The sequence below is a fragment of the Leptinotarsa decemlineata genome, unplaced genomic scaffold (assembly GCF_025532065.1).
Source record: "Leptinotarsa decemlineata unplaced genomic scaffold, Ldec_3_MD MMD2_P_RNA_scaffold_6, whole genome shotgun sequence".
Lineage (NCBI taxonomy): Eukaryota > Metazoa > Arthropoda > Insecta > Coleoptera > Chrysomelidae > Leptinotarsa > Leptinotarsa decemlineata.
Genome location: NW_027412533.1, coordinates 4,103,286 through 4,116,568, shown reverse-complemented (window position 1 = coordinate 4,116,568; position 13,283 = coordinate 4,103,286). Strand labels below are relative to the sequence as shown.

The following is a 13,283-nucleotide window of genomic DNA, read 5'->3' as shown; positions in this document are numbered from 1 at the left end:
ATGATGAAATGGTATAATGTATACCAGGGACTGCGTCGGAATTGAAACAGAATTTTTTCACAGTTATATTCGATTTTTCAAATTCCACCAAACACATTTGTGAAAATGTGCTCAGTTACTACTTAGGTGAATCCATGTTCAGACTGATGACTGGTCGCTGAAGATTTTGATTGTGCTCTACAGATTCCACTTTTCAAGTATCTTCCAGACAAAGAATCAAATGTGGCAACCGTGGAGGCCATTCAGTTTTACCTCTTCTTCCAATGCAGAGCTGTCTAAAATGTTATGTTATGTAATGTAAATGAATATTGACGAATAATAAAGGCAAGATGCGGAAGACCATCCAGTGCGCAGTAGAGATTTGAATATATTCAACTTGTTTGCAATACAATCGTAAAAAGTCCTCCATCAGATCGATTTCAGCTTTCGATCAATAGATATTAGGATTGAAATAGACCCCAACAAACTCCTAGGAGTTCTCTTTGCTTAGGAATAGGTGAAAATCTGAAATTCCATGCACTTTACGAGATGGCCAACCCTCGAAAGTGCCTGACAATACTTCAAATACACTGTTCATCTGAAATTCAGTGGAATTAGATGACCGCCTTGTACCTTTCCTTTGCACCAAACAGCACACACGAATACACACTTAGATCGGCTCCTGAAAAGAGAGAGCTACTGTCCATTACGTTAATGCACTGTTCTAGTCCCTCTCCCGACTGATTAATATTGCATTTTCTTAGTGTAAGGGCACTCCGAGATAGGTTACCTAATCGTGAAGTCAGGACACGAGAAAGGTAGCGCTATGAAATGGAAAATTATTCTGCAAATTGCAAATGAACGAAAGTTCATGAATCAGTTTAATGAATCATATGTTACATAAACAAAATACTATAAGACTCTACATAGTTAACGTTGAACTAGATTATGAAAAATATACCACTTAACATATAACCTTTAAGAAATCATTACATTACAATATTATGTTAATTTTTTTGCTTCAATTTTTAAAGATAAAAATATGAACTGCAATGCAATGAGATCCGTAACGAATACATTTATTTTCTTACATAATCATGAATGCAAATGAAAAATCCTGAATTGGGTCGATTGTTATGTATGAAAATACACTCTCTCAATAAAATTATTTGACTGCCCTTTCAACCTCTCATAATGAAAAGGTTTTCGTGTTATACGGCGTTCAAGAGGGTTCAAATTCTCTATTTACCAATGTCGCACTTTTTGATGTTTGTACTTGAATACTCAAAACTTATTTCGTTTGGTACGTACGAACTAAGCTAAGTAAATAGAAAATTTGCTCTGAAGTATAATGAGAAGCAAATAAGAACTTTTCGTCTGATATAAATGACTGATGAGTCCAATTAGTCATTTACTCATATTTACAACTACAAATGAAATAAATTTCAATTTCAATACTCAACTTCCTCAAATCGAAAAGTAATTTCTCTTCATTCTCAACAACCAATTGGGTAAACTTTACTTCTCAGATAAAAACAGATATATTTCCTTTGACAAACATCAAAAGACTGAAAAATAGCCAGTTGTCACATTTAATACAGTCTACATGAATACACATACAGGATGTTTTCGAAGAAATTACTTCAGGTTCATATTTCTGTGTTCACCCTCTCGCCTCAGTAATGGCAACAAAGTTAAATCCAATTCCATAGAGCTATTTGTAATACAGTTGTCACCTGCTGAAAGATTTTTGGCGACAATTTTAGTACCACTCCATCTTATTCCGTGATAATCAGTTGATTTTGTTTTTATATTTAGGGGTCTTGAAGATTCACCTAACTTCACCCAACTTCTTTCGCAGGAACAAGGTATTATACTATGTCATCATTTTTAGATAATAAAATTTATTTCACCACAAGACATGTAAAATGTATAGGAATGGTCGGTATACAATGCAAGAGCACTCAAAGAGAGTGCAGTTAGAATAAAGAATATAAAAAGATATGTAAAAGTCAACATAAAAATACATATAGAAACATACACTTACACTTATATACATATATGATGTAACTAGCTATTAAAATATTCTTCCAGCGAGTAGAAATAGGAAATGTTTGAGGAAGCAACTGAATTTTTTTTTAAATATTTGGCATCTTTTATATTTTTAGGTAGGTGAATAATTGTAAATAGAGAGACCCATAATTGTAGGTGCATTGTCAGAGACCTTATATTTTGTGAATGGAATGTGGTAATTTTTTCTTCGGCGTGTATTTACGGAGTGAAAATTTCCCGTCAAAACAAATTTTTGTCTATATGTCTATTTTTAAAAATAAAGAAGGATAATTCATACATGAGTGTCAAAATTCTAAAATGTTCATATGAAACATACAGAATTCAATCTTTCCATTAACTTCATACAGTGACCGTTCCAGTTTATATTTTCATCAACAAAGAGTCCAAGAAAATTGGTTTCATCTGTACTGTCAATGGATACATCAACGCTCATGTTGGTTCTGAGAGGATCGATTTTTCTTTGATTGTTATGAAATCGTATAATTTGGAATTATGAACGTTCACATTCAGAAAATTTATATTGCACCACTCCTGCATCAGTTCTAGAGCTTTTTCTGTATTTTTTTGCATATTGAATTCGTTTTTTTGTGAAATTATCAATGACGTGTCATCTGCATACATTGTTACATGAACGTCTTTTAAGAATTCATCCAGATCGTTAGAGTACAATATGAATAAAATAGGTATACCAATATTAATGGCTTTATTCTTCGAACTGACGAAACCAACCCTTTCAGATTGGATATTTGGAAAACATACGTACTGATGACGGTGTTTCAAAAAAGAGGAAATCCATTCTTATGTAACACCTCGTAATCCATAACTATACGACTAGCCGAGTATTCAGCAGGGCGCCTACCTCAATGAACTCTATGACTTATTCAAAAAAGCTATAATAGCAGTATTAGTGAAACGACCAGCTAAAAAGCCATGTTGATTTTTCGTGAAGATATTGCATTCACACAAAAATGTAAAAAGTCGGTTGAGAAATGAGTACCTACTCAAATACTTTTGAAAAACTTGATATTACAGTAAACCGGGAAAATATGATAATCTTCCTCATATATAGTACACGTGTCAACGATTCATATTTTATCTCCACAATTGTCGCAAAACGCGCTCCTTTCATGGATCTCTTCAATTTTGGGAACAGGAAAATTCCGTAGGGGATCAAATCTAGTAAATGTGGGGGCTGAGGAATGATAACGGTGTTGTTTTTGGCCAATAAATCACGAACAAGCAATGACGAGTGAGCGGGTGCATTCTCGTGATGCAAAATCCATAAATTGACGTTTTCTTCGTATTGCTTTTCGCAAACGGCGCCTATCTTCGAAGATATTACTACTTATTGACAGTACGACCACCTGGAAAAACTTCTCATGCACTACGTCACGGTAATCAAAGGAAATAGTAAGCAAAACCTTAACATTCGATCTAATAGTGATTCGACGATTCTACATAACAATTTTTTCAACTTTCTCAACATTTTCATCGATTATTGTTGTGCTGGGGCATCCAGGACGAGCGTCGTCATTCACATCTTCTCGACTCTTTCTGAAAAGCTTGTACCACTCTTAAACATTTTTATGACTCAGAGTACAATCACCATATGCCACTATCAATATTTCAAGTGTTTTTGTGCAGTCAATTCCATTTTTCATACAAAATTTGATGCAGACTCTTTAAACCATTTTTGTCCATAACAGAAAATCGACGGACACGCAAAACACTTGATAATAATAATAATAATAATAAAAGACGTTTGTGTCTTGAAGAGGAGATCTATAAATAACTTCTACCACTAAAGTTTTGTTTTTAATAGTCATTTTAACCCAGAGATGCTCATAGGATTTGCCTGCGTTGTTGAGTAATTCCTCCTTAGTACCTTATTGATAAAAATACAATGTGAGACTATTTAGGCTCAGTAAGTCATTATTAATATCCTGATGAAGCCACGCCTCAGATATCATAAAAATATAAAATTCTTCTTCTAATATTAGTTGATGATGAACTACTTGAAGTGATGGTAGGAGCGACCTCACAATCAAACTTCCTATTTTGAGGGAATCCATGACTAATGCAAATAAATATCACTTTGTCACCGATCTTTATCCTGAATACCTATTTTCAAATAAAAAAAAAGTTTAGCTGTTGTAAAAACAGAGATTGAAAAAGCGATATCTCAAATGGTTCGGATCAACTGCAAAGAAAAACAACAATGGTTTCCAACATGCAGATGAAATAATGTATGAATCTGATGTTGAAATGCTTTGAAACAAGTAATCTACAGATGATAATAATAACCGTGACCTAGTTCAAAAAACAACAGAACATTTTTCAAAATAAGTGGAGCGTGATTTTATCCGAAATAAGTTCATGATTCAATAACATCTGCCATTTTGCTTACCTTGATGACTGATTGTTCATGATCATATTTGAGAAAAATCTGCTCAAAGTTCGTGCACAATTTGCCACGGATGCCAAGTTTCTGCATGGCTGCACGTGGTAATGTATTTTGAGCAGTAATTATGTCTTCTCTAACCGTGTTACCAGTATTCTTCAGATTTTTCTTATTCTTATATACAATATCTCTATAATAATTTGTGGTAAAACGAATAAATAACGGACGAGATTTCTGAGGATCATATTAATTTATACGATAACATTTCTCAACATCGGAACTATTCATATTTAGGTTCATTTTCTTACATTTCATTACTTGCTCACATTTTTCCTGCTGATTGACGAGTTTCGAAATAATTCCAGCTCAACCTTTCAACTGCCCTTTCAGTTGAGCATTCTCTTCTTTCAACATCTTCAATTCTGCGTCAAATTTCTAACTTATCGTTTCTGTTACGGCTTTGACTGAATGAGAGAGAAAATCTTCTGAAGTGCACAATTTGGTGACCAATGTTTTCACCATTAACTGTAGATCACCCATTTCTTTATTTCCTCCTCGTTTATTCGTGCCGATAAATGTTTTCCAAGGAACTTGAAAATTGTACTAATCCAGAGTACACATTACACTACTTCACTTATAATTTTAGATTTCGATTATGCACGTTGTCTAACGTTTACAATAATTAGCAGCAGCGAATACAAAACACGTCTACTCCATTCACACACACACACACACACACACATACATAGAATAACTCTTATTTTTCTCACCAACAAAGTAAACATGCTAAACAACTAAAACTGTGAACATTAAAAATAAATTGCTAATCGAATGTACTTAGCCTGTGAAATTTGATTATTCACCTAATTTTTTTAACAGACCTTGTTAACTTTCAGTCACAAAGCAGAAGAGGTACTTGAAATCGAATCTCAACTGGATACTATCTGTTTAAAAAAATCTGTTTAAAATCTGTTTTTCCGTTAACCAGCTGTCGCACCCCTACGAACGACAACCCTCAGAAGTCGAAACTTGTGCGAGCTAAGGATTAACGAGGTCTTACCTTTTAACGTGTGATTCCTAACACGGGTTGGACGGTAGCAAGTGAAGATCGATCGTTCAGACTAGGGCTTGAACCACCGACCAACACGGCAGTCAATTCGAGTGAGTGAACAAAGCACCCACGCCGAACCGCTTGGCTACCGAACGACCTAGGTATACAGACTTCCAAAATGCTTTCAATATAGTAGATCATTACATTTCATCGTGGTAATTGAGTCATTTTGGGATAAACGAAAATACTCTCAAATTGTTCAAAAGTTATTTGAAAAATAACTTGTAAAATATCATGGTTCATATTCTAAAAAGTTTGAGGTTACCTCTGGAGTCCCACAGGGATCCAATTTAGGTCCCTTATTTTTTGTTATTTTTATAAATGATTTGCCAGGAGTGCTGGAATCCTCAGAGTGTATAATTTTTGGCGATGAGAGTTTATGAGTGGAGTTGTGAGAATAAATTATTTTTCAATGTTGATAAATGTTCAATAATGTCGGTTACGCGCAAGAAAGACCCTATTCTCTTCAGTTACGAACTGAATAGGATCCCTCTTGAAAGAAATATAGAAATAAAAGACCTAGGAATTACACATAATAATACATTATCAATCAGGACTCACATAAGAAATATTACAAGAAATGCAAATGAAATGTAAGGGATTATTATCAGGCAAACTAGAAATTTCAGCAGTATTCATTCGATCAAAATACTGTACTGGTTAGAAGTTAATTGGAATTTGGAACAAATATATGAATTTGAAAAACTTCAGAACAAATTTTTGATTTTTGTGTGATCTACACATCCATGTATAGAGTTACTTATTTTCAAATTGATTACTTCCTTCCTTTCTTAGAAAGAGTCTCTCATCCTTCTTTTTTGTATCAGATGGAGTAGTAGAAAGCCAAAAACTTTCTTCCCCAAAAATTTTTAAGATATCTTTACTTCAAAAAATATCACGTATGGCCAGACTATCGTTTAGTGAAAACATCTAATTTGAGGAATGAATTCAAGATACTGTCTCTCCAAAGTAGGCGCAAAATATGTGTAATATCAAATATGTGTGATTGATGACTTGTTTACATTCTTGGTAATTCATGATCACTTAAATGAAATGAATAAAAACACTTTTGTCTAAATACCACTGGTAGATTTTATTTATACGTTCGGTTTCGGGTTTGACCCCATTATCAAGTACAAAACTGAATTCTGAAGTTTGAAATATCGGTAATATTAGAATTTTCAGGAATGCTGCAAGAACAGGTATTTGAGAGACAGGTAGTTGGGCGAACCAGGATGCCAACTTTAAAATTCCACCCTGAGAATTCTAGGGGTTGTTGAACTCATAAATTCAAGGGAGGAGACCTACATGAATCAAGTTGCTCGTTTAGGGGTATACATTTCTGGTTTTTGATTGATTTGTTAATTTCCATGACCTCCAACAAATTCATTTTTTCCCTTTATTGCGTATGTGTATGATTTTGAGGTTATCTTTATTTAACTTGTGTGATATCATTTATCCGCTTAATAATAGACTAAACTCACCTCATTTATTAGCGTTAGTTGATTTTGACGTTCCAACCCGAAGAACAAGATCAAATACGATGTTTTATATACAGAATTTCTGCTCTTTAGGTGCCCCGCTTGCAGGTATATGTTACGTCTCGTGAATGAACTGAATCTTATAATCGACATAGATTGGATAGATTCTCTAGCAAATTTAAGGAAAAAAGTTATTATACAGCTAGTGGCAATATCTTTGTAGGATTATCACATATATTAGTCGAGCCCGTTTTTTTAGTGGTCTGTTAGGGTGAATAAATAAATAAATTAAATGAATAACGTCAGCTTTTAGATATCTTTTTTATTGTTGTGTTCGTCATGATTATTTAATTCATTTACCTTTGTTTATTTTTTAGAGAAGGTTAAAAACCCAAAAAACAATAAAAAGTTTACGCTACCTCTTCATAAATGCTGCTTCACGATTATGAAATCGAAGTGGTAGATGTCCGGCGGCACCCCCCGGGGGAGCCTACCGAGCCAAAAAGCATCTTCGGCGTGCCTTCAAATTCTCGCCTGAACCGACGTGACAGTCCTTTTCGCCTTTGCCACTTCACTTTACTGCCTTAAATTTTAAAACCTATCTACAAATTGCTTCGGCGATGCCGAAGTAAACCTTATCTTTTATTAATCAGTTGATGTATTATATGCCGCTCATAACGATACACTCAAGGTATATTAGTTCTTGAGAAAAAAAAACCGCCAGCACCAGAAACAGCAATGCAGCTTTGTGCCAGCAGGAACAAGGTTCAATAATGAACAAACTCATTTATTAGTAAATCAATTGTGGAGCTTTGAAAGTGTCCAGAAAATGCATCTGCTCGTTAATTCTCTGGAAAGTATATCATTTTATGTTCCACAAGAAAGTGTGTTGGATTCCTCACGAATAATCCACCTAAATGTGGAAACCTCAGCTGTTTCCAAATTATGTTTTCTTTCTCGTAAAACCAAAAAAGGGTGTTTTTCATTTTCAAGTCTGTCTCGGTAAACACTGTGTTCAAAAAAATAAGGTGAATTTTCATTTCACAGAAAATATTCATGTATACATCGATTTTTCTTTTGTCCCCTTCAAGGTATTCCCCCTCAGTTATGATACACTTGTGCCATCGTCTTTCATATCCTCAAAGCAGTTCTGATATGCACTTATTAGTGTGTCATTCAACTCTGCGATTCAGTTTATATCTCATCAATTGTTCAAAAACCCCGTTCTTTCATGGGTATCTTCAATCTTGGGAACAGAAAAAAGTCGCGGCAAATCTGAATCGCCGTTGACGTCATTCAACAACTCCTGAGCGATGCTCATGCGACGATATGCCAACATCCTCAGCAACTTCGTTAATAGCGAATCGACGATTCTCCATAACAATTTTCTTCACTTCCTCAACATTTTCATTGTTTGTCGATGTGTTGGGACGTCGAGGACGAATGTCGTCTTTCACATCTTCTCGACCTTCTGTGAAAGACTTGTGCCACTTGTAAACATTTTTATGACTCATAGTACAATCACCGTATGCCGCTGTCAACATTTTAAGTGTTTTTGAGCACTTGATTCCATTTTTTACACAAAATTTGATGCAAATTATGTGATCCATTATTTGATAGCAGAATACTGAATATGCAAAACTGTGAACATGTGTTCGAAAGGACTGTACCAACATAAAAAAATCTTCTATCACATTCACAATGGAGATGGAACAGGAGGACTCTATAAATTTTTTGGATTTGACAATAACAAAAGTTAACAACATACATAATTTTTCAATTTATCGTAAACCAACACATACATATATTATCATTCATAATTCGTCCACTCACCCATATCAGCATAAGGCGGCAGCTTTCAACAGTATGGTCCACAGACTGCTAAATGTGCCTTTATCAGAGGCAAATTTCAATAAAGAACTGAATATAATAAAGCAAATAGCCGTCAACAATAATTATGATAGCGGTCTAATACATTCTTTATTATCAAGAAAGGTATGCATTCAAGCTTTGAAAGAAGTTTACCCAATTCGAAGAGAAAAGGATAACGTTCTAGAACCTTAACCTACTTCTGTCAACCCACTACAAATATTTCAGATTAACAAAGATAAAAGTTCAGTTTCAGAAAAATCAGGAGTGTTTATATTATCGTGTGGGTCATGTCCGATGTTTTATATAGGTCAAACTGGAAGAGCGTTCAAAGACTGCATAAAGGAACACAAATATAGCTTCCAGAATGGAAAAATACATTCCACATATGCCACTCATTCAATCTCAGAGGTACATGATGTCAGCCATGAATACAAGCCCCTCCATTTTCAGAATAAAGATTTGAAACTTAACCTGTTGGAGAGTATGGAAATAAACGAATTCAAAAACTTCCATCATCTTATGAACGATCAAACTGAATTGACTAACTTGCCATTATTGAATCTGTTCATTTGCAGGTAAAAATAGTTAGGTATATTTACAGCTATACTTTCGAAAAAATTCATTGATTTAATTTATTGAGTTCATGAATTTATACCTGATCTTTCAGGTAGATTCATTATTTAGGCAGACGGGTAAGTGATAGGTTAGAGTATAAAATAGTTGTAATTTAGAAGTAACTCTCAGTTTATGCTTGAGGAAGCTATTACATAGCGAAACAAGTGTCGTGGTTTTTGTGAAACCCTTTTTAGTGAAAATTACACAATAAACTGTATTAATTAGTTGTTCAATACGGATTTTCATCAAGTATCGGTCAGTTCTATTCAATTATAGATTATATACTGAACTAATAATAACCCACCAAGTCAGTCAAGTCATTCATTTTATATTCTATCCCGTTACTTTTTAATAAACCTAAGTTTTGTATGGAGCAAATGTTATACGAGTATGTAATTAGTACAAATGCTTATTTTTAGTCTGATTGGACGTTCAAACGTATTCATTATTTCAAAATTAGGAAAAAATTTCGAATTGATTCATAATTAAATTAAATGCATCTGTGGTTTACTAAATTTGCTATTTGAATGCTTCCCTTCTTTCGAGCAATAGTAATGAAAAGAACATTTTTTCTGGACACTTTTCCATCATATTTTTTAGGAATAGTGATTGCGTCAGCTAGAAGTAAGTAGAAAAATTAGTCGTGAAATATTCTAAACTCATCATAGTATAAGGGAAATCATTATGTTATTTCTGTACTGACATTGGAAAAAATCAAGTTCGATTCTTGACATCATGTCATATGTATTTGGAGTCTCATTGCTCATTCTTCCGAAAGGAAGAGGAAATAATACAATCACTAATCTGACGAAGAAATATAATATTCAGTAATTTACAAAAATTATTTGGATCAATCATCTACAAACACAGTTATATACTTGTGATGTCGTGTCGTGGTGTATAATAATCTCTAGAGAATTTTGTACTCCATACAGTGGTTTTTTTATTTTTTCCAAAATTTAATCTTTTGCCTTTTTTCAATTTATGATGCACTATTTGGAATCTTTGTTGTAGTGATGAATATTACTGGAGTTTTATCCCAACACCAAACCCTCATTTTTGATACGTCGAGACGTGTCTCGATCACCAAGTGATCATCTTCAAGTGGAAGATTGATTTGATTAATCTACCCTTGAAGATGACCACTTGGTGGTTGAAACACGTGTCGAGGTGTTGAAAATTATGGTTTGGTGTTGGGATAAAATTCCAGTAATATTCACCGTTATATATACTAGTCAGTATCTTCCAAAACATTTCCTAAGAAACTCTCTTTCAATGGCATTTTGAACTCATAAGCTGGTTTAGATTGTTCCAAAACCCATACTGTTCCATTTTTAGCATATTTCAAAATACGGACAAGCTCTTTCGAAACTACTTCTGCCCTGAGGAAAATAAATTGTTAATACCAACAAAAAGTTTCCAACATGACCCTCACTTACGTTTGACACAAGTTTTTGTCTTCAATAGCATCATCAATGGAATATGTCCAAGCTCCAACGTAATCTTTAGAATAGGCACAATTTCTTGTTTCTAATATAGACGTAGCTGTGACACCAGGACAAATAGATACCACTCTGACTCTGGTTCTTTCATAGTGGTATGAGTTACCCCAGCTACTAGTTGTACCCATGATTGCGAATTTCGTTCCTGCATAGACTGGAAACGCGTTGTTTCCCCTCAATCCTGCAATTGACGAAGTATTAACTATAACGGCTTCTTCGCCTTGCTTGTAGTTCTTCAGGTATTTTTCCATCCCCAAGAAGGTTCCATGGATTGTGCCATTCTAGAGCAAAAAATACTTGTTAGTTGGAAATGAATTGTAATTTGTTCTCTTTTGGGCAAGAGCAGTTGGCATCTTCATAGACCGCAAGTTTATATTGAATTTTCAAAAAGTAATTTGATACCTCTTGGAAATGTATGATTTCCACACCTTCAAAGTGTAAGTGAAAACTTTGGCGAAGTGAAAACAATGATCCAAGCAAGGGGGAATTTATCAGAAGTTCTTGTACGGCTCACATGAGTTCAGTTTATCAATATTTTTTTTTTGTCATAGGGTTACATAACAGATTATCCATGAAAAAGGTTTACATTTTTACCTAGATAAAAACCATAAGACCTGAACATTTTGTCTTCCAGAAAGTTCTAGAACAGTACTGATTATTCGAGAGAAATTGAAAGCATTTCACAGTATTCTAGAAGATTTCGAAATAGTTTGAAATATTATGAAATTTCAGCAATTTCAAGAAGATCCCGGATCATTGCGAAATGATTTGAGGGGTTATGTGGTTCGGTTCTCTTTATTCCTCATCTTCGAAGAAGATCTCCGTTTTCATCTCAAGAGTGAAGATTGAAGAGCAGGAAGTTTTGCCCTCTGAAATGTTCAGAAAAATCGAGAGTTCACAAGAGCATTTGACAACGTCCCGAAATAGACATTCGGAAACATCCCAGATCATTGTGGAACACGCCATCAATGAGAAACATTCCGTTTACACCAGACAAAAAGTTTTTCCATCCACTAATTTGCAGAACATTCGAGAGATGTCCACAATATTCTAGACTATCCCTGACCATTCTGGAATATTGGGAATGATCTGGAACATACGTTGATCTGGAAAATCCCAGATCAACGTGGAACGATCAAGCAAGTTACATATATGTCACCGGTCTATTTCGCATCCAAGAAGAACATTCGAGTGTTTTTTGAAAATATGAAAATATTGAAAATATGAGGCCGGAAGTTTCGCCCTCTAGGAATTTCTAGAATAATTGAAAGCTTTCCTAAAGATTCCAGAACATATTAGAACATTCTGAAATGTTCTAGATTGTTCAAGAGTAGTCTGGAATATGTTACGCTTATTTTTCGCATTAAGATCAATCACCCATTGGATACTTACAATCAGTAATTGTCTTCATGATATAAATTAGCCTAGTGTAGAACACCCTTTAGTTTCTGCCTGAATGAAGGGCTACTCTGTTTTCGCTAAATAGGTGAGTAATCTAGTCGATGGTGGATGGCATGGGCAGTTCCTGAGGCTGAATTATTAAGTTGGCGCTCACGTCAACCTAGAACGGGCTGAAAGGAAACCTGTCGAGAGTGAAAACGAAAAAAGTTTTGTTTCTCGTCGACGAGGAACGTGATTTTGGTGTTGAGGTTAATTTTGTATTATACCTTCTGGAATTGGATTCCAGGATTGCACTTCGTTTGTATAATCTTTGGCAAGTTGTCGACATTTGAGCTTTGCTGGGATCATTTCGCATATCACGCTTGAATATTCGTATTGATCCTTTCACTTACTTCAGTGGGATTATTTGTTGCCTAAGCCGTGAGGAGAGAAAACTTATTTTCGAAGGGTTCTAGTACAGTGCTCAAAACATGGACTTTGTGGCCCAGCAAAGTCGTTTCGGCTTTCAACACAGGAGGCGTCCTGTGAAGCAGAGATAGGATTCTCAGGAGGTGCCAACCGCCCCTTTTCCCGCAAGTACCATTACTGATGTCTACTCCTGGTATTCGATCATTATTTTCAACTGAACGGGCTATGACCAAACCGGAATAGTTTTTTTTGACATTTTCGCGTTTTGAAACCCTCAGTGGGTCATAGTTCCCTTCAAAGTATTTGGAAATTGTCAATTTAAAGAATTATCATACAAGGTACTCGTTCTTCGAAATATATCAATAGTTCATTTACTTATTTTTACTATATATAGGCTAGGGTTTTTGGAGGTCTGTTGAACACTGTTCTATTAAAGTATC

At 34.7% G+C, this 13,283-nt stretch overlaps 1 protein-coding gene across 2 annotated transcripts in view; it reads right to left on the bottom strand.

Annotated features, from left to right (window-relative positions):
* Window positions 1–10,332: 10,332 nt before the first annotated feature.
* The window catches only part of LOC141480079 (15-hydroxyprostaglandin dehydrogenase [NAD(+)]-like), a 28,835-nt gene continuing 25,884 nt past the window's right edge, over window positions 10,333–13,283 (bottom strand). The window contains exons 4-5 of one of the 2 annotated variants that reach the window (XM_074169837.1): window positions 10,972–11,315; window positions 10,333–10,909 (exon numbers count right to left, since the gene is read on the bottom strand). In XM_074169837.1, coding sequence (XP_074025938.1) covers window positions 10,867–10,909; window positions 10,972–11,315 — 387 coding nt within the window. In that variant the 3' untranslated portion in view covers window positions 10,333–10,866. Of the gene's footprint in view, window positions 10,915–10,971; window positions 11,316–13,283 lie in introns of both variants that reach the window. The other variant, XM_074169836.1, reaches the window with a different exon arrangement.